Genomic DNA, 22,914 nt, shown 5'->3' with positions numbered 1-22,914 from the left:
TGTCAATCCAATGGTTAAGTCTAGTGCAAGCATATGCTTGCATTAGGTTGCATAATGCAGATGCTTACAAAAAAAAAAAAAAAATTCATTTGCCCTTGTTCCAATACATTTTGGGACATTAATCTATATTGAATTGGTCTTTCTTAATTGCTACTGAAGGTGCAAAATCTTTCATTCTAAATCTTCCCAAAACATTTTCAATGTAGGCCTTCCGAGACAATTATGTTAATGTTATTTATATCTCAGTGAATCTCTATGTCAAAAGACATAAGAGGTTTCACCCCAATCCTTAATTTCAAAGTTTTGTGAAAGGAATTTCATGTAGCAAACCTAAATCACCACTTGAAAAAATATATATAAGGGTTTAGAAAGATTACTTTACTCCAACTGACCTTAAGGTATATGTATCAATTAATAAGGTTTTCAATAAACAATAAAACAATAACATTGTAAAAAGTATAACACCGATGAAAGATTTGTTACAGCCCATAAATAGAATTCTTTAATTTGTAAGCATTCTGACTGTTATTAATAAAACCTTTTGGTTGTTTCATATAAACCTCTTACTTAAGATCCCCATTCAGGAAAATTATTCTTACATCCATTTGATGTAGCTCTAGGTCGATCAAAATGAGTTACTAATGCTGTGATTATCTTAATGAACCATTCTTAAACAATGGAAGAATGTTTCATGATAATCAATGCCTTCCTTATGAGTAAAACCATTGGCTGCAAGTCTAGCTTAACTTTTTAGCCATGGATTTCATCTCTTCCTTCATGGCATTGAAACACAATGTAGAGTTATCTCCATTCATGGCATGTGAAAACAATTTAGTTCATCCTTAGGTCCGATATCAAAATCAGACTCTTGAGGTACACAACATAATCACTAGAGATTGTTGATCTCCTTTTTTTATAGGATTTTCTTAATTCTACTTCCTCTGTATTTTGCAAAGTCTAAGTAGATTCAAACTGAATCAATTCTTCATGAGTTGACAATTCTAAAACTGATTGTAGCTCAGGGTAATCAATTTGATTTTCTACAAGTACAATTAAACACCATTCATATGAAGGAGCTTCAGTCAACTCTCGTGTTTCCTCTAAGTAAAACCTTTGAGGATAAACACTCCCACTAGGTTCAAAATCCTCTATAAATTTTACAATCAACAACTCTAGGATTATGTGAAGGATAATAAAATATAAAAACCCCTTAGAGTTAAGTGGATAGCCTATAAAAGATCCACTAGTTGTCCTTAAATCGAATTTCTTTAGGCGAGGACTGTAAATCCCATCTTTAGCAAGTCAACCCCATATGTGTAAATAATTTAAACTTGGCTTCCATCTATTTCATAAAATGTATCCTAAGGACAACCTTAAATGGAATCATATTCAACATATACACAACGATCTTCAAAGCTTTTACTGTATAAGGGTAATAACAAATTTGTATTACTAATCATTTCCCTTTTGTCTGTGCCTACCATAACACTCTTTGCCTATATTAGATCTTATGATCTTCATGTTGTTTTTCTTCTTCTTCCTTATAGGTATTGAAAGCATTCAATGCCTCAGATTTATCATTTAGAAGATAGAGATACATAAACCTTATATGGTCATCACTAAAAGAAATAAAAATATCTCTGACCATTTAGGCAATGAGTATGAAAAAGGTCAACACCTTTCAATGTACATGATCTCAAGAATTTCAATAGGCTTTCTTCAGCACCTTTAGTGTTCTTGTTGGTATGCTTTCCCTTATGCAGTCCACACAAGTACCAAAGTCAGTAATTATTATTTACTAACTTTTATTTTCTGTATGGAGATATATTTCAATCTCCAATGCCATAACAAAAGCATTTTTAAATTCACAAAGACTCCACTTTATTCAACATCAATATGCAGAAATAATTTTGTTTTAAAAGTTGGGATATAGGTTAATTTTAAATAGACTTTAAATAGACCCTCAACCAATATTTCACCCAAAATAAGAAAAATTTCAAGTTTAAAATAAAATTGAAATTTTTAACAAACGAAACTAGAAAATAAATTTCTAAAAGATTATGGAATATAAATCATTTTTGAGGTAAAAAATATAACTGAATTTAAAAAAAAAAAAAAAAAAACCCATATATCCCGACAATCTCCAATTATGAAAAACACGTATTCTACATTTGTTGAAAATGTGGATTGTTAAACCATAATCCATCCACAACGTATTTAAATGAGTCACTAAAAGAGATTCACGACATACTAGATATATGAAATTATCTTTACTTTAAGTCATTTCTCATACTTCATGCAATCTTTCTTTATATGCCATAATTTTAAATAGGTATTTTGATTGCCATAATACTTTATTGGCACCTTATTCTCATGCTTTAACTGTTGGGCATGATTGCATTTATCGTTCTTTCCCTTAACATAAGTAACCATGTGAACACTTTATGGATTCTCTCATATTCTTAAACGTACATGGTCAGAAGTTTATTTACTTACCAATTATCCTTATGTACGCTTCAAGATAAAATTCCATATTTAGAAAAAAGAATTCAAAAAATGAACTAGACCAATAATGACTCAAAATCTCAATCTTTAGGAACTTAAGCTAAGTTATAATATCATTCATTCCCATAATGAGATTAGAAACACTCAAATGAAAAAGCATATTAATATTTTTCGAGTCCGAAAAATATTACCATAAAGTATTGGAACATAAAACTACCAAAAGGTAGAGTAATAGGAATAGCTGCAATCACCAAGAAAATTAAAATAAGAATAGTTTAACGCTATGAAGTAACTTTATTTTAAATTAGCCAACGCTAATTTAAATAGTAAATTTCAACCTACCTGTGGGCAAAGGTTGCATCACGCATGAAATTTACTCTTTATTAATAAAACTAATAAATTTAAATATTAATAAATAAAATTCTCTATACCTGTGGGCAACTGAGAGAAATTTTAGTTTTAATACTAAATTTGTTACCTTATTGTAATTAAGTCATAAAATAAAAACCTCACTATGGGGATAAGTAATTAAATTTATAGATTAATTACAATAAGATGTTAATTTTTTTTATATGAAGTTCATGTGTTTGATCTTTATGCAATTATTATAAAATCGAGATGATGTGGCTCTCCGAAAATCATAATAATCACGTTACAATTCATGAACATCTAAAAAAAATTCTTTATGATGTTCAGACGTGTAATTCTGATGTAATTATCATTAAAAAATAGGATGCTATGGCTCTCCCAAAATTATTATGAGAATTACGTGTGTGTAATCCTGATGCAATTGTCATTAAAAAATTAGGATGTTGTGGCTCTTTCAAAATTATTATGATAATTGTGATTTCATTAATATCTAACAACTTTATAGATGCCCCCTAAATAGCCCCAGGAATATAACAAACTAATTCCTAAATAGGGTAAACAGCATTTCCCAATGTGCAACCAAGTGAGTTCCTAGGAAAGTGAGGGGGGTCACTTAAACACTCTTAAATCCCAAGACTTTCCTAACTAGAACTTTTCTAAATATTGCATTCTTGGATATTACTGTAAACACGCCAGCATATATAGTATTGTTAATTATTCTTAAGTCTAGGCATCAAGCAATTTATATATAAATGATATAAATTAAACAATCAAATATATAAAGATTATGTATTAAAGAAACAATAATTTTAATACACAGCATTGTAAATAATAAAGGAAATATAATCTTAATATGAAAGCAAAAAATTAGGTTTAGCTTGATAGTTTGAAACTTGTCACTTAATAGACTCAAAGCTCCCAAGTTCAAATCCTCCCATAAGCCCAATTTTTTCTTATTTTCACAAAGTGCAAATGGGCTACTGTATTGGGCAATTGGGTCAGCCCACTTAACCGGGTCGGGTCAGTCCATTTAAGGCAAACCGAATCAGGTCGGGTTTCTGGGTCTCTGTATAGGGCTGCCCAAACCGGGTCAGCCCACTTAAATGGGCCCTTTTTTTTAATATTGGATCGTTCCTCATTAGGCTGGCCCATTCGGGTCAGCCCACTTAATGGCCCAAAACCTGCATGGGTTTTTAAAAAATCCTACTTGGATTCCAACCCAATAACCTGCTTTATGACTCGAAAACTAAAAAACCCTAACCCGGAATTCCTTTATCCCTGCGCCACCACCCTCTTCCTCTTCCCAGGTTTCAGTCGCCACCGTCCTACGTCATGTGTCGGCCACAAAAGGCTGTCGCCCACTGTATGCGGCATTACACCGCTATACCGGCCAGCCGACAAGTAGCTCATATAGGGCTAACATTGCCGTCCAAATTGGTGGCCCCGATGAAACCCTAAATGTCGCATCGCCGCCCCTTGCAACTTCATGCGGCGGTCACGAGAGGCCGCTGCTCAACAGGCCACGGCGACCCATGAGGTCGCCATTTACCCAGATGCCTGGCAGCCTGTAAGGGCCACCATTATCAATGACGGCCTCTCCCAAACTAAATGGCGCCGGCCACGACGGGCCAGCTCTCTCACGCAAACGACGCCGGCCACAACGGGCCAGTGCCTACTGCCTACTGCCTACTTGGGCTGACGAGATATCCTGCTGGTGGAGGGAAAAGGGGAGGAGAACGGCCACTGATTTGCTGTGTTCATCTATGGATCTCTTGGGTATACAGTAGGTTTCAAGGGTAAAATAGTAAATAAAGAATTGAAAATGCCCATATCAAATTTTACAACAATTTGAAATAGACCATATATCACAATATTGACAGAATATTGATAAAAAATACCCGTATCAAATTTTCATGGTTTTTCAACAATATCTTCAGAATGTGTGAAAAAAATAAATAGTTATTTTTCACAAATATTTACTGGATTGAATGCAAACCAAGAATCAACGAAAATTTAATGCTGAACAAAATAGCATAGAGGCAGGCTTTGATACCATATGTTAGTACATATAAACATATTATGCTCAACTAACATGCGCAGCGGAAAATAAAAGATAAGGATCTAGGCTTACCTCTAGCCATCTTTGCTCAAGCGTTTTCACGAAAATCTGAAGAACAAAAAAAAATATTATTTGAGGAATCTTCCAACCTATGCCTTATTGTATTGCCGTATTGATGGTGTACACAGGCTGTATATTTATAGGCTAGGTCAGGGACCCTCAAATATGGTAAACACTCTATTGTTCATCCCAACAAGGAAATAATATTATTAATTGATTTTAAAATCAATTAAACGATTCCATAACGGTAATTTAAATTAATAGAAATTACCATAACCTTTATTAAATATAATAAATACCGTATATGTGGCATATAGGCCATATATGGAGATAATATCTTACAGTCTTCCCATCGAAATCATTCAAGACAAGAATTGTGCGGTCATACGACCACGGCCGTCCCATCAAGAACTCGCTGCTTATCTCGATATTCTGAAAATTCAATCAACCACAGATTATAAAGGAGTTATTTGAAGAAAACCTTACCTTCTACTAGCCAAACTTGCAGAAGAAGGGTTTTGAACACCTCCTTGTTTATCTTCTTCACCACTCCAAGCCGACCCACCAGGCACTTGGAACCCTTTGCCCGTAAGTCCTGGGTCTCCTCATCATAGATCAAGATCCCCTGTTTTTCACCCTTAGTAAGCGGGAATTGACCAACTCTAAATCCATGCTTCTCTACCATCCTCACCCACCGTCATAGAGACAAAGGGGAGAACAAAAGGGATAAGACAAAGAAACTCCTACGGAGGAGACACCACCGCCTACTCTAGTTTTTCATACAGAGAAAACCCTAGAGAGATGGCCGCTCATCACACTTTCAGTTACGTGAGCATGTAACTTTTGATAGTAAAAATAGAATTGCGGATTGTGAAGAGACATTTGAAGATAATACAATATATCTACTTGATCGCATTGAGGTATATATATGACTTCCTATAGGAATAAAATGTATTTAAAATGGAGGGTATTTATATATGGTAATTGTAACGTTCCAGAATTAATTAATTAAGATAATTAATCAGGAGAGTTATTAGCAGTGCTTCCAAAATTAATTAACTTGGAATACTATCCTACAACCATCATGAGAGTGAAAAAAAAATTGGGAAATAAGGAAAAATAATTATTTGAGCAGTAACTAATTCCTTTATAACAACTCTTAAACAAGTACAAAAAAAAATCCTTTAAAGACAACATCTAACTAACTTCAAAATACATCAATACTGAAATTCAATTAAAGCACCGCCTCAACAAGACCCTTCGTCAAATTTTATTTTATTTTTTTCAGCTGGAAATGAAGTAACGGTGTAAGTCCATGAATTAGTAAATAAACCATCTCAGAACTAAACTCATAATGAGCCTAATTTAGTTAAATAAAATAACCAAAAGAATGTTTATAGAATGTTATGGATTTACATAAATTCATTTTGAAAATTTGTTATTTCTACAATTATGCCAACATAAAAATAATGAGTTTTTAAAATCTGCCAATGAAATTATCAGTAAATATATTAATGAGTATTTGCACTCATAACCCTCCTCCATATGGTCTATTTGTGCCCTTAACCCATTCACGATAGCGTTTGGGCATCTTAAGTGACCTCTGGTATAACACCGATGCTTCGATGTAATAAAACAAATAACCATCACAACATTCAATCAAAAGAAATAGATCAATTAATTGAATTGGATTTGAACAACACTTTGATTAAACATCGGAATTGTATTAAATAAAACAACAAGAATGTGAGTGTAATCAATGGCAAGATTTCGTCTTCAACCTTAGTTGAAGACTTTAGCCTCTTCTCATGACTAAAACCATCCTACTTTAATCGAAAACATAAAAAAGGAGAATGACTTAAAAAAGAAAAAAAAAAAGGTACACGAAGAAAACGTGCAAAGAAAACTCATGCAATGGTGTTGAGCATTCTGATGATGTGGAGTCTGTCGACTTGGTAGACCCCATCTATTTTGATTGATTAAGTCATTTCACCGCCAAGCTAGCGATGTAAAACATTAGCACAACACTGTGGAGATATTGTAGGTCTCCATTCTTATCTTTTTCTTTTAATTTATTTTTGTTTTCTTTTTATTTTTTTCTCTTACTAACACTTCTCCTATTGTTTTTCATGATGCCTATTACATGGCTGGAGTAATGCTTTGTTTTTCATGACAACAGTTCTTGCATCGAAGTTTGGGGGAGTATTTTCGCCCCATCTTTTCCTTTCCACCCGGTATTGTATCACTATCTATACATTGAGGAGAATGTATCATTTAAGTTTGGGGGTAAGAAAAACATTTTGCTCTCTTGTTATACATATTGTGAATTCTTGATCATGTTATTTCTAAGAATTGGGATCAATTTTTGCTGTGATTTTCATTTCATTGATGAGCTTAAAATTATAACATGTTTAAATAATCGAGATTTGTTTATCTTGAAGAATTTTTTTTTTTTTTGGGATCGGTATTCTGCTGCTTGTAATTTGATTAGCCCATGATCCCCAACAAGTGGTATCAGAGCCAACTTCAAGAAAACCTAGTTTAGAATTTATACTTGTTCTTTGTGTTTATCGGCTTTATGATATATTGCTTGTGTTGAATTTTAATTCAACTGCTCTGAGGATTTTTGATTGATCGTTCTGGATCCTAAGATATGTTTTTCAACATTTAAGGATATGATTTGAAACGTTTCAACTTAATAGGAGCAAGTTTTGTATTTTTTTAGTAGTTATATTATACCAAACTGTGTTACTGTAACTTTACAGCAAATGGTTGTTGTAATTACGAATTTTTTAGGATGCTTTAGACAAGTCTTAAAATTGTTTTAGGATTGTTTACTATATGTTAAAATCGTGATTAATGCAATGTTTTAATTGGATTTTGATGTAGGAGAAGATTGACTTCAGGGTTGATTTATTTTATGCATGTGTGCTTTAGTTTTCATTTTCAAATAAGGATTGGGTTTTTCCTTTTCCATTAGGATTACGTATTTCTTTTCCAATTAGGATTTCCTTTCGTTTTCCTTGTTAAATTAAGATGTACCTAGCCTATTTAAAGGCATCTAGTCTTCGTTATTTTTTCAATCAAGTCTTTGTTATGATACGCTATCAGAACAATCTTAGTTCTACCCGACGTCAGTTGGTATCAGAGCTTAAGCGTCTTCTTGAGGTGAACTTTTCATCAACTTTCATGGTTGGTGGTCGAGCTGTGGATGGCATGGACAGGTTCCGAATGAGGAAGTCCCCTACCATAAATGTGATGTACAACTGTACAAGACGTGATGATTGAAGACTTGTAGAGCCAGGTTGCACAGTTAACCTAGCGTCTAGCGGGGCAAAACTTGGAAAGGGATCGTGAGATGGATGATCGCGATTCAGATTCCAGCTTTGAGAACCTATATCATAATCCTGTTCTGGGCCGGGAACAACATGTTCAGGAACACTGATATGGAGACTTAGGCTTCAAAGTTAAGCTTCCAGAATTCTCTAGCACTCTACAAGCCGAAGGCTTCATTGATTGGCTACACGAAGTAGAGAGGATATTTGATTATAAGGAAGTTTCATATTGCATGAAGGTGAAGCTTGTCGCCATCAAGCTAAAGGGTAGTGCATATGCTTGGTGGGAGCAATTAAAGCAATCACGGGATAGACAAGGCAAGCCAAAGATTTGTGATTAGGAGAAAATGAAGAAGAAGATGAAGGGGAACTTTTTACCCTTTGGACACACGCAGATGTTATTTCAACGGCTTCATATACAGAGACAAGGTGTGAAATCTGTTGATGATTACACCGAATAGTTCTACCAACTGGTTGCTCGAAACAACTTGTCAGAGACCGAAGAGCAGTTGGTGGTGTCATACTTGGGCGGTTTGCGACAATCCCTACAAGACGTCCTTAGTCTCCACTCCCTCTGGACGGTTTGTGAGGCCTACCAACGTGCCTTAATTGTAGAAAAGTAGTAAACCAGAAGCAATACCAGATCTACACCAAGAGGAGATCGGAATACACGAGGAGTCCGTCCTCAAGAACCTCGTCCTAATCCTTAACCTATGCAAGGCCAAAGTTCCGACTCCAACATTGGTTATTTCAAATGTGGGGAGCCTGGTCATCTAGCAACCGATTGTCGAAAGCCTGCAAGTAGAACATATAAGAATCTCTTGATTGAAGATGAAACAGTAAAAGAAGTCAACATCAGAGATACTGTTTTTGATGATAGCAATGACGAGGAGATTTTGTACGAAGATAGGCATGAGACTCTTGTTGTCAGAAAAAGCTTGCTTGCTCCATAAGATAACTCCAAAGAAGATTGGTTAAGAACCAATATTTTTCATACCACATGCATAATCGCGGAACAGGTTTGCAAGGTTATTACTGACAGTGGTAGTTGCGAGAATATTGTGTCAGAGGATGCAGTTAAGAAGCTTCAGTTGAAGATTGATCGCCATCCAAAACCATACAAATTGTCTTGGTTGAAAAAGGAAAGTGAGGTAATAGTAGATAAAAGGTGTTTGGTTTCTTTTTCAATTGGAAAGAAATATTTTCGATAATACATTGTGCGATGTAGTGTCTACGGATGCATGTCATTTATTACTAGGCAGGCCTTGGCAGTATTATCGAGGCGTTGTCCATGATGGGCGGCGAAATACCTAAACTTTGAGCATCAAGGGAAAGAAGGTAGTGTTAGCACCTTTGTGAGAATGAGTCATCCCTATACCAGTGACTGAGAAGGGCGTTAATCTCTTGTCAATGTCTTGGTTCTTGGAGGAAATAGAATAAAAGGTGGTGTGTACGCCTTGATGACATGTGAAAAGGGTTCTAAAATAGATGATGACGTGTCAGTGGAGTTATGAGAAGTGTTGGCTGAGTTTGCTAATTTGATGCTAGAGGAACTACCTCTTGGTTTGCCACCCATGAGAGATATACCACACCACATTGACTTTGTGCCAAGTCAAGCTTGCCGAATCTACCAGCTTATCACCTCAATCTGAAGGAATCTGAAAAGTTGTGTTCATGTTGTTAATAATTTGAAAAGAGTTTCATATTTTTGAAACACGATTTGCTTTCATATATGTTTTTGGATGCATAGTGAGTTGATCACCATGTATGGATTGACATGAGTTTTACTCATGGTCAAACAAATAAAGAGATCTATGGGTCATATCCATAATTATGACATCGCTTGGTTGTGATGGCTGGCTGCCACTCTTGGAATGCAATAACTAAGGTTTCACAGCCTAAGGGGCAGGAAGCCAATGGATTATTTAGGGTTTTCCCAAATCCTAATCTTAATCCATAAATCCAAAAAGTATGAATCCAAAAATCCTTAACCTAATAATTTTGGGATCTAATTTTCCTAAAGATATTTTAGGTTATGATAATTTCCTAAAGAAGAGGTTGTGATATTTATAACGCCCGGGGAAACAATAATAATTTATATATATAATAGTTAACTTGTCAATAATTTTTAGCAAAAAAATCATCATCTCTATTAATGATTTTTTAATTCATGTAGAGACACAATTAACTCCTACACACTACAAAGATTAAGATTAAAGTCCTTAGTAAAAAAAAAAAAAAATTAATTTTTACTTGATAAAGAGCCAGCCCAATTTCCCCCTCCACTGTTCCACAAGTGCATGTCCAACCTAGCAATGGTAAATAGGAAACTGTGGCAAAAGAAAACATAGTTAGCAGAAAATTAATGTTTTGTTAGAATCTAATTACTAGTTAGATAGTTATAGGTATTTGTTGATTCAGCAAAGATTTTATCCCACTTGAAGATACTTTGAATCAGCTCATCAAACACCTGAAAACGCCCCAGCCATCGATTACAGGACACTTGGAATAAATCCACCATCAAGAACCTAAAAAATAAGAAGCTTGCACCATCGCTTTTCCACCCATCAAGAAACCAAAATTCTCAAGCTCTTCTATGTATTTTTCTCTGTTTAGTGCAAACACTCTCTGTGAACCTCCACTCCTCCTTTGTAATGCAGTAAAACTAGGAGATGCTCACCCTTTACTGCATCTTTATCAACTAGAACCAAGAAAGAAAAACCTAGAAGAAACATCCTCTTTCCCCACAAACAATACTTAATAGGGATAATGATGAGAACCCATAACCCACTCCCATGTCCTTTAGATTATGAGTAAATAGAGCAAACCAACTCTATATTAGTGTAAATCAGTTAATATAAAGACTAGTTTTAGAAAATACTTTCTCTTGGCTCACACATCCTTCATGGTAGCAATGGACCCGTGTCCCTCACTTCATTTTTCGGTGAGTTTCTGTAGCAGCACCTTCTTCTTCCTTTTTGTGGCTTTCGGCTAGTATAGATATAGAAGAGAGAAAGTTTGAGATGGTAAGAGTGCTGCACCGTTTTTTTTTTTTTTTTTTTTCTTTGAGAGAACAAAAGAGAAAATTTTGGGAATTTATCTCTTTTGGCCTCTAGAAGAATCAAGTGCTTCTTATAGAAAAAGACAACAAAAAAAAAAGTCTCATTTGTTTCTTTGTTTATATTTGGTCAGCAGGTCTAACTTTGGTTTTGGTTCCTTCTTCAATCCGATGGTGGACAGCAATTCTCTAGCCTCTAGGTGCTTCTAGTATTTTTGGTAAAAAGAAAAATGATTTATAAGTCATATTAGTTTATATATAAATATGCACATAAAAGTATAATAAGAAAAAGATATATATATATATATATATTATCATTCAGTATGCATATATATTATTTAGTAAACATATCTTTATTATTTTAAATATTCAGTACACATATCTATTTATATGTATAGATTATTTATAAGTTTGAAATATATCTTTAAAGGAAGTATGTTTAGTGGGAAAAATGAATATTTTTGTTAGTGCCGTTATGCTGCCCAAATATTTTAAAAAGGTTAATCGGCGTTTGATTTTATAATACCATTATTTTGTCCGATTTAAAAGTACAAATATCAACATTTATGCCGTTGAGTTGTCCATTTATAAATATGATTGATGTTAATAGAATGATTTTATTTATATTTGATTGTATAAAATAAACAAATATAAGGACAGTTGTAATATCTATATTTAAATATATGGCCGTTATAATGCTCAAGTAATTAATGGTGTCTTGAATAACTAAAATTAAGGACTGTAATAAGGAAATAAAAAGAAAAAAAGAAATAATAATAATATTCTATTGGCACCTTATGCTCATTTATTATGTGCAGTCTGTATTTCCTGTGGACATCATTTGTAGCAAAAACAGTAAGTATCTATATACTTACTAAGGACAAAGCTGTTGGATTTTTCTTATAATATTGTGATTACTGCTTTATTTATTTGTTTGCACAGTGGTACATGACGATTTACTGGTTGCCTAGGTGCAGTAAATGTAGAAGTACCGAAAAAGCGAATAATAAATACAAAAACTGGTGTACCTAGGTCACCAAGAGACCTAGGTTTCCTGGAGCCTAGGCTCCCAAAGAATATAGTTAAGAGTTAAAGTGAGGAAGTCTAGGCTTCAAATAACACGTTAACCTTGCCTAGGCCAACAGAGGAGTGGAAAAAAGGATAATGCTTAAAATTCTGTATTTAAAACTGTTATATTACTGCTTTATGATTATGTTTATATTCAATTTATGTCTATGATTCGCGACATGGACTATATATATTGCATATACATGTGATTATAGAGTTATATACATTATGTTGTATTTCATAAATAAATCAGCATTCATCATATTATTGAAAACATCGAACTCACTCAGGGTTATATGGACTGTGGTTCTATCTACAACTTGCTGTATGAATGTGCAGGATTTGAGAATGAAGACTGTCAGGAGTACCAGGATTCCTGTGATGATCCTGAGGTTTGAAGATGAGGCTAACTGTTGCCTCTTTTGCATATTGGACTATCCTACTTATTTAGTCCATCTCTGTTTATATTTCTAACAGAACTCATCTTTATTTCCGTTGGTATGTAATAATTATCACACTATAGTTATTATTATTATTTTGACTATAGTTGTATATTACCAATGCCACATGTGGCACATACACTACCTCTATATGTGTAATTATTATGTAGAAACTCTCTGATGTGTCAAGCATAAACCGTTTGTCTTGTTTCAAAAAAAGATAATACACATATTTTCCGCTATTATTATCGTACCTCTGATGTCGTAATGTCACGTAAATATTTAAATATATTTACTTGCGCCTTTTTGTAAAAGGCGAGGCATTACAATATTTCACAAGACTTAAACATGAGGATTCCAACTTGGTTGGAATGAGATGTTTTAAGATTTGCAATTTAGGAAAGTTATGAACAAGGATTCAAATGATGTAACCTAATTTGATTAGGGTTACCATGTCAATTTTGGATGAAAGGTCTAGGATTGACAATATTTTCCTTAATGGGAGTGGGAAAAAATAAAACTCCAAGAACCTAAGAGATGACAAAGTTCCTTATGGAAAAATGGTTCCTAATTCGATTAGGTCAACCATGTCATATAAATTAAGGCATTTATTTTGTAAAATAATTGGATTAAAGATTTTATTAAATTAGAATGCCTATTACCTAATGTGATAAGGAACTTAGCGTAGTTATGATTGCATATAAGATTGGGAAGGTAATCCAATTTGAAAAACAAGTTGCAATTGTAATATGATTACAATTGTTTAATAGAAAGCCCATTAGTTTAAAATGTCAGGTAGGAGAGAGAATCAATACTGTTGATTCTTGCAGTCTCCATCATAGGTCTATATGTAATAATGAAGTAATGACACCTTGCCTTGGTCATGGGCCCTGCTCCCTTCGGAAGGTGTCTTTACTTTGCAAATTACAATGTTAGATTTTCTTTAGGGATAGAGGAGATGTGGTTATGTATTAAGAATGACAACGCTTTTGTGGAGTTACTTAAAAATTACATCAAATCTACTTGATGGGATACACTTGACTAATATAGGATATTAATCTCCTTTCGGAGCTCTATTCTCTTAAAGTTAGAGACTAAAAGTTAGCAACAAGATGTCAATATCTATGGATGTTGATAATGAGTAAGTTATCTCATCTAATCAGGTACTTAAAGACATCTCGCCTTGGCCGTGGGCCCTACTCTCTTCGAATGATTTTTTTTAATTATAGGATTAGGTTGTTGTTTCATTTTTAATATTATGTGTTTTACATTGGGTTTTCATATTATATTTGTTTGCAAAATTGATATATGTTTTGATATTCTTCTTTGTTTAACAACATTTGATCATTATGCAATGCTTGTTGGTCCTGTTATTATAATTTTTAAATCCAAGATTAGAAACGGGATTATTATAAATCTTTGAGACAAGATAGGCATGATCTTGTGCAAACTCACCCTAAGTATCCTGCTTTAAAGACCACCGATGAAGAAGTAAATAATTACAATCGATGGTCTCATGTTAATGAAGTGTCAAAAGATAACATCTTGACATCATTAACGCCTGAGCTTTATACAGAGTTGCAAGACTTTGACCTTGCTTCAAATATGTTGGAATTTCTGGAAGCAAAGTTTGGTGAACAATATTTTATTCCTAAACAGGTCATAAATACCGAAATGAGTAATGTTTTTTCAATTCAGAGTGAGGTTCTCAAATTGAAAGAACTAGGTTTGTTGGATGCTGAGATTAATGATCAATCTAGGGTTGATGAAATCCTTAGATTCGTGATACACTCTTTTAGTGAATTCAGACGTATGTATAAAGGTAAAGAGGTTGGCTCTTTGTCTGAATTGATAAGAGTAGCAGCGGATAGCACGAAAGAACCAGAGTCAGGTATGGATATTGGTGAAACCTTTTTCTCAAAACCGAAAGGTGAGGAAGAGAAGGAGGAGACCAAAAACAATGGCAAAACAATTGTCATAGGTGTCAAAAAAGCTCAGAGCAAATCCAATGGCAAGCCTAAGGGAATATGCTTTTATTGCAATGAGAATGGTCATTGGATGAGAAATTGTCCCAAATATCTGGCAATAAAACGTTCAGGTCAAGTTTTCTTTTTTGGTTATATGCATGTTTTAGTAAGAATCCACCAGGAATCTTGGTGTGTGGATTTGGTACTAATACATGTCTGCAATGTGATTACAGGGGTTTCACGAAACTAGAAAACAAAGAAGAGAAAAGACATACCTTGAAGTTTGAAGATGGAATGATGATTCCATGGATTTTTTTTTTTTGGTTAAATTATTTAATTTTCAAACTATGTTACAGAAAATTAATTTTCTGAAGTTTTTATGGATATTTTTTTAATATGCCAATGCAATAAAGGATTGATGGTCAATTCAGTTTTTATTGTTGATAGTCTGATTATCTATGATTTGTATGAATGACATTTAATTTAGAATCACTTATTACTTTGATATTTATTCTTGAGCTAACAAAACATAAGTATTTTCAAAGTTGTATTGTATTTGTGCATCCATAAAGGATCCAAAGACTAGCTCGAGATGGGCTTTATAGGCCCATTGGATCTTGAGAAGATCTTAGTCTAAGAATCCTTTATGGATGATAATATGAACAAAATATTCTTTTCTTTGAAAAGAAAGCTTGGAATAGGTATGTGTTTTGGTTAAGGTATTCTAATTTGTTATAAGAAGAGAAGTTTATGTATGAAATCTTCTAAGTTTCAAGATCCATAAAGAACTTTTAATTTAATCAAAGTATCTCTTAGGATAACTCATCAAAATATGAAAAGTATCATAGTTTATTATTTTTGGCTCACACTAAAGATACTGTGGGATATGAGGAATAAATGTTTTTGTAATGAAGATGATACTTTACCTAATTTCTTTATAAAAAAAACTGAGGTGTTCGAACATTAGGCAAATAGAAAGTTCGCATTCGCAGGAATGGTCAGACAGTTTAGGGAATAGTAAAACTTCTCGAACTGTTATTGTTTAAATATCTATGTCTATGTCCGAACATCTCTCAACCCAAGAGCTCATGTCCGCATCGATGTCTAGACTTCTTAACAAATAGGGTTCTCTGGAAGAGCTCGTGTTCGGACATCTCTCAACCTGAGAATGGGTGTTCACTGTCATGTCCGGACACCTGAGGGGACAGTAACTCCAGTTGCCATGTCTAGACAACCTATGTCCCTGTCCAAACATCTTCTCTCGTACTTGTCTTTTGCAACAGTTCTTCAAAGTCTTGAACTACAAACCTAAATACAAATTTATTTAATCCCCAAAAACATAAAAATAAGTTTTGGGCACCGAATGAGCAAATTACAAAACCTAACAAAAAGGTTTGGGTTCCAAAGACTGATACTATGATAATTTTCTGTACTTGATTCCCCCTATAAGATGATGCCTATGATAAGACTCACTATATTAAAATGAATATCATCAAAGCTATTCATTTTAATTAAAATAAAGACGAAGTATTTCATTGTTTAAATTAAATTTTACAGCATCTATTGTTGAATGTGTTGCTTATAAGGTTGTCATATTTCTTAAATTTTTTAAATAATATGACCCTATATATATACTGATAGATTCTGTCTAAACTATCAAAACTTAACTTGCCCCAAGAAATTGGTAATTATCATAATGAAGAACAAAAGTCAAGCACCACCAATCTTAAGTGGGATCATCATCAGATGTTAGCACTTTTCCCGTCTATAACAATGAAGGAATTATTAACGTGGGACATGCAATAGAACGTTAAAAACCCAAAGAGGGATTCTGCCTTCTCACTTGCTTTTCATGAAATTTGATGCAAAATGTTTGCTTACATCGAAGGCAGAAGGCAAGACTTGTACCTGACATTTTTAAACAAGAAGTTCTAAAAAATATAACAAAAAGGGAAAATATTGAGTTAGATTAAGAATAAAAATAATAATTCTTAAGATTTGTGTAGAGATCTACAATAGAATAAGATCGAAATAATATTGGAAGCAAGAGAGAGAAAAGAGACAAAATTTACGTTGTTCGGTTTATAACCTACGTCCACAAGATAAAGCCCAAAGGGTTAAATCGTGCTTAATAACTTGATTGTTTACATAATACATAGGTCTCCCTATTTATAGTTGAATAAGTCGGCCTATACAAGTAAACCTAAATCGACTTATACAAGGAAACACAAATCGACTTAGACTAGTAAATATAAATCAATAATATTATATACAAAGTATATTAAGAATATGTTCTTACATCTCCCCTAAAACTCATGATGGAAAATTCTAGAAGCTTGAGTTTGAAAAACAGGAAATGGAGGCCGGTGGTGAAGAATGACAAACGCTGCCAAAAGAGACAAGAGGCTGGTGGGTGGCAGGTGACAGCCGGTGGTGAAGATTGACGCATGTTGACTTAAGCCTGAAATTGAAAAATGAATGATCCACTTCTTCTTCTTTTCTTTCTTTTCTTTTTGTTTTTTGTTTTTTGCTTTTTTTTTTTCCTTTTTTGGGAAAGGGGTCAACAACGAGCCAAAAATTTAAAAGGGACCCAACTTGGGCATGAACAAACACCAAAAAAAAAAATGATGAGCCCACTTGGGCAGTTATCGGTAGGCGTTGTAGGCCCAGAACCTACTAGGGGCCGACTGTGGGCCAAGAAAACAGATGAGCCCAATTGGGCGATTATCAGTAGGTGTTGTGGGCCAAGAACCGACTAGGAGTGGGCCGGATCCGAGTTGTTGAGCGGCGTTGTCTGGCCTAGATCTGAGCGACTGAGGATGAGTGTTGCGTATAGAGGTAGGTTTGATTGTGGATGGCGGCGCGCGGTGGAGGGGTGGAGTTTCAAAAGCAAAAACTCTTGACGACACATGGAGGCGTGATTGGACTGTTTAGGTCAAGGAAATATGGCTCTAATACCATGTTGAGATTTATGTATAAATTTAAAATAGAATAATAGTGGAAGCAAGAGAGAAAAAAAAGAGATAGAGAATTTATGTCGTTCGGTCTATAACCTACGTTCATAGGGTAAAGCCCAAAAGGCTACATTGTACTCAATAGCTTGATTGTTTACAATATATAGGTTCCTATTTATAGTTGAATAAGGCAACCTATACAAGTAAACCTAAATCGGTTTATACAAGGAAACACAAATCGACTTAGACTAGGAAATATAAATCAATAATATTGTTTTCAAAATATATTCTGAATATATTCTAACAATAATGTTACACACTGCACCTTTATTTTATTTTTATTTTCTTATGTTAACATAACAAGGTCTAATAATTATTGAATTTATTTAAAAAAAACAAGGGCATATATGAGCATATCTGAATAAAAGTGGAATAAAGATGTGATGTATAACATTTGTTGGGAATAATCCCCCTCAGTTCAACCCTTCTCAAAGGTTGTGGGCCTCAGAACCGGGATCGACCCAGAGGGAAGTATGGGCTTCGAGCCCATGCGGCATGTCTTCTAAAAAGAGCCTCCCTAGGAAAAGGCGTGATAAGTTACCCCCGAATAAGGATACATGATTAGCAATGTATTCAGATCCAACCCTCACGAATAAATATGACACGGGCCTAGAGTTTGTTGGGTTTTGGGAAGAACGTGGCCCGAAAATCAAGGGGTCAATCTAGTCACTGAGGAAAGAGGAGGCTAGGTCGCAATCCTGGATGATCCAATATCATATATGATCTCGAGAAATCCAATCAAGATCTCATTCTGAGGCAAATAAGGAAAGAATCCAGATTCGAATTTGGGAAATATTCCAAGTCTTGACAAAACTCTAGCGGCATTGCGTAGATACGCTAGGGACGAAACCCTAATTGAGGTTTGCCTCCGCCTCCTAACCTATAAATAAACATTTACACCAGAAATGAAATCTATACTAAATTATTGCGCTTTAGCATACTTTTTGCTCAAAAACTTAGTAATTGGAGTGAGACCCGCGGGTCCCCCTCCGGCGAGTTCTCTTAACCTTATTTGTTTTGTAGTACATGTGAGAATGCGAGAAACATCGAAAAAATGTTGTCCACATCATACCGGAAAGTAGTCTAACAACATTAAAAATTAACAATAATAATAGCTGACTTTGAAAAAGGTTAGAAACTAGACTTTTATTTTATTTTTATCCCACTTTACTTAATTGACATTGTTAATCCGTCATTGAAAAAGAAAATAAATAAATAAATAAAATTTGAAAGACAAAATGAGATAAAAGTGAGGTTTATATCATTACTCCGATCCTTTAATTTCGGTCCTTTCCATGGCCACTATTCACTAATGCAATCTATTATTTCTCTATGAGAAATGATCCCTACACTCATTTCTTACAACAGCTCCACAACAAGCTGATGTGGCTAGTAATATTTTATTATTTTTTTACAAAAAAAAAAAAAAAACAAAACAAAAAAAATAATAAAATATTACTAGCCACATCAGCTTGTTGTGGGGCTGTTGTGAGAAATGAGTGTAGGGATCATTTCTGTTTCTCTATTTCTCACTTTATCATTCTTAGGCTTTTGGTGCTTTCACAGCTATCATGGTGGGCTGCTGGATGGGAACACCAATGGCTACCACGGGAACTGTCTCCTTGTTATTAGCTTCACCCTTTGGCATTTCAAAGTCATTTGCTTCAATGTCTTCCATCACTGTTGCCATGCGGCCTTTCTCTCCACCACCCTTCACTGCTTCAGGAATTGATTCTATGGCTTCCTTCTCTTTGTACTCTTTGTACTTTCCCCACAGAACCGAGTAGAGTCCAACTACAATCAATATAGCGCCAAGAACTCTGAAGCCACAAGGTGATATATTTATCAGTTCCTTACTGCTAAATTGATCAACAAAAATTAAAAATAAAAAAAGAGCAGAAACTTTTTTTTTTCTTTTTTTTGGCCGGGGGCTGTGCTTATGGCCCACTGCGCGCAATAATTCTTTCTCCACTATTGAGGTTTCACTTTTTGCGACAGTGATATAACCTTGAAAACTACTGGTAAAAATGAAAGGTAAATTTTGTTTCTTTTGACAAATATGGGAAATTGTATTCTTTTTTTCTTTCTTTTTTTTCTAATTTATGGGAAATTGTATTCATTCTAAAAGCGATATGTTATGGGATTTGATTGATTCATCGGGAAAAAGAAAAGATAACTTGTGGGATTTCTGAAGAAAAAAAATGGGAGAACTTCACTTAAGGGTACCGAACTTTCACATTTTTTGAAAGAAGATACGTAAATTTCAAAATGTCTCAATTTAAGGTATTCATTTTTCGAAAAGTCTCAATAACTGATCATCCGTTAGAATTTTCATTTAAATCCTACCAAAATTTTTAAAATACCCCTATTTTTTTTTTAGGAATAAAAAAGAAAAAAAAAATTGCTAGGATTTAGATGTTGGTTTGAATTGAACGGAATTTGCAAAAATACCTATACCTGAATCTTTGAAAAATTTTATAAATTTTTTTTAAAAAAATAAACGCATAGGTATTTTTGAAATTTTGGTAGGATTTAAATAAAAATTCGAATGGAAGACCTGTTATTGACTTTTCAAAACATGGATACCTTAAATTGAAACGTTTTGAAGTTTAGATACTTTCTGTCAAAATGGGTGAAAGTTATATACTTTTAAGTGAAGTTTTCTATAAATAAATAAATAAATTTGTTAACAAAGCGAGTTGGAGGCTTTCCAAAATTGTGGGAAATTTTTTACTTTTAGTAGTTATATGTTTCTTCTACGTACGCGTGAAATTGAGTAAATTAAGAAAACTTACCCTCCAACGTAAATATTTTCAGCGAGAATGAAAGAGCCCATGATCGCAACAATGATCATCATCAGAGGGCTGAAAGCTGTAACAAAGACAGGCCCTCTTTTCTGCATGACCAACCCTTGGACATAGTATGAAATGCTCGATGACACTATGCCCTGTTCATGAAAATTACATATTTATAATTCGAATTAAAATTAATTACTAAAGGAAATGAGTGAAAGATCAGAGAGAGAGAGAGATAGAGTGCTTACAGCATATGCAGCAGCTAGAAGATTCATATCCCAGCCAATGGTCCAAGCAGAGGGCTTGTGCTCCATAACAAAAGTGACAACTATAGACTGGAGTGTGCCAATGAAGCACACAAGGGCTGTGAGTGAGAGCTGAGCTGAGTATCTCTTCAGCGTCACTGCCTGTTAAACAAGTCAACGAAATTTCAATTTCTCCATCATTCAAAAAATTACCAAATTTTCATGACATGTTTTACATTTCCTTCTGATCCCCGAAGACAGAGTTCATTAGGTCTTTTACTTTTATTTAGGTTTTTCTAAATTAGGTCATTGGTATTTAATTTTATATTTTATAAAAAAAAATTAAGAGTTATGGGTTTGACCCAAGGTCAATCAAATTATGATTAAGGTTTTGTCGGTGTCTATTCCTTTAAGTGTTCTTTTGTACTTCAATGGACATATATTAGAAGAATTGATGAATTCACGTTTTCTTTTGACGTGGGACTCCACTTTTTTTCTCTTTTTCGGTGGCGAGACGCTATCAAATTCCCGTTCTTTTCGGGTTGTAAAACTCAAGTTCTTTCTTTTCCCCTTCCTTTCCTTCTCCTCCCAAATCCATTTTTCCTACATCACTTTTGGATGTGCTCATACCAAAATTCTATAAAATCATGTCTTTACCTGAACGATGAAGAAAGAAGCCCAGGCAAAGGTAGCAATGATGAGTAGAATGGAACCCTTAACCCAGTCTTTGTCAGAGACCTCTGTCGGAGCATAGGATCTAGGGTGATGCATGTGCTCAGACCACACAAAGTTAATGACATGTCCTTTGTATATTGTCATCAACATGGCTCCAGCCACCGTCACTATTGTTCCAACCACCTTCGCTTGGCATCTCAGTCTCTTCATGTCCAATGTTTCCATCCTGTTCATCCCAATAAGCATAAGTACTTCATGTTAATCCAAACCAATATAGAAAAAAGAGGAAAAAGAGATCGAGATGACTCTTATAATCTCTTTGATAATTAATACCTGCAAAGGACTGCCATGACGAATGTCATTGCTGGGAGCATATTGCTCATGGCACAAGAAAAGGTCGGGGACGTGAATTTCAGCCCGGCGTAGTAGAAGTTCTGATCAATCACTGGCCTGGGAAGGCAGGAAGATAAAACAGAGGAAGAAATTATTTTAGACTAATTGTCTTTAATGGATTATTGTTTATAACATGTCGTATGATAGATCTTGGTGATCAGCAAATACTAACCCAAGAAGCCCCAGCACAAAAATTTGCATGAAAATCGGAAGTGTGATCTTTGGCCTCATTTTCCTGTGTGATAAAGTAAACAAACATGAACCAAACATGCCACAATGAGCAAGAATGACAGTATTTTATCTTAAAAATTAGTCATATTTACCTCTCGAGAATGAGAGCAAAGGGAGCGATAACTGCGGTGGCAAAGGCGTGCCTGTAGACGACCAGCACGTAATGACTCATTCCTCGGTTGAGTGAAACTTTAGTGATGATGTTCATTCCGGCATAGCCAAATTGCAGAGAAATCATGGCTATGTAAGGCTTACACCTCTGAACGAAATTGCCAAAACATCCTTGTCCCTCCATTTTTTTTTTTTTTTTTTTGGCTCCTTTTTTTCTTCCTAGTTTAAGGATTCTAAACGAAAAGGAAAGAAAGAAACTCAGGGAAGAGTAGGGAATGAAAGAAGGAAACAGAGGAAGAACACTTCAAGTGGCTTGTGTGTCTCCTAAGTTAAGAGTGGCAACCTGCCCGCTATTTATAAGCCGTCCTTGAAAAAAAATTATCAAAAGCAGCCTCGAATATTGACGATGCTTTAGGAAATGTCTTTTTGCTTTTTACCAAAAACACACACACACATGTATATACACAAATTTTTTATTTTTTATTTTTTATATCACATGTTAAATCATAATTTAATTGAAATGTGGTGAATGATAGAAAAAATGTCTAAACTAAAGACTTTTATTTTAATATCATGTTAAATCACCACT

The 22,914-nt window shown here is 34.4% G+C and overlaps 1 protein-coding gene across 1 annotated transcript; it reads right to left on the bottom strand.

Moving 5' to 3' along the window:
- Positions 1-19,336: 19,336 nt before the first annotated feature.
- Positions 19,337-22,638, bottom strand: LOC133873531 (WAT1-related protein At5g07050-like). The gene is made up of 7 exons (XM_062311245.1): positions 22,307-22,638; positions 22,156-22,218; positions 21,924-22,040; positions 21,573-21,816; positions 20,919-21,077; positions 20,671-20,822; positions 19,337-19,695 (listed from the first exon to the last, which is right to left on the bottom strand). The coding sequence occupies exons 1-7, from the start codon at positions 22,507-22,509 to the stop codon at positions 19,419-19,421; spliced, it is 1,215 nt and encodes a 404-aa protein (XP_062167229.1). The 5' UTR covers positions 22,510-22,638; the 3' UTR covers positions 19,337-19,418.
- Between the last annotated feature and the right edge of the window lie 276 nt (positions 22,639-22,914).

The sequence above is a fragment of the Alnus glutinosa genome, chromosome 7, assembly GCF_958979055.1.
Source record: "Alnus glutinosa chromosome 7, dhAlnGlut1.1, whole genome shotgun sequence".
NCBI lineage: Eukaryota > Viridiplantae > Streptophyta > Magnoliopsida > Fagales > Betulaceae > Alnus > Alnus glutinosa.
Note: the sequence above shows the minus strand (reverse complement) of the source record. Positions and strands in the feature narration are given on the sequence as shown.

Excerpts from the sequence above, each read along its gene's own strand:
- LOC133873531 (XM_062311245.1), bottom strand. The coding sequence starts at position 22,509 with ATGGAGGGACAAGGATGTTTTGGCAATTTCGTTCAGAGGTGTAAGCCT. Across the intron at positions 22,219-22,306 it reads TTTGCTCTCATTCTCGAGAG|GAAAATGAGGCCAAAGATCA; the intron begins GTAAATATGACT and ends TTTATCACACAG. Across the intron at positions 22,041-22,155 it reads TTTGTGCTGGGGCTTCTTGG|GCCAGTGATTGATCAGAACT; the intron begins GTTAGTATTTGC and ends CTGCCTTCCCAG.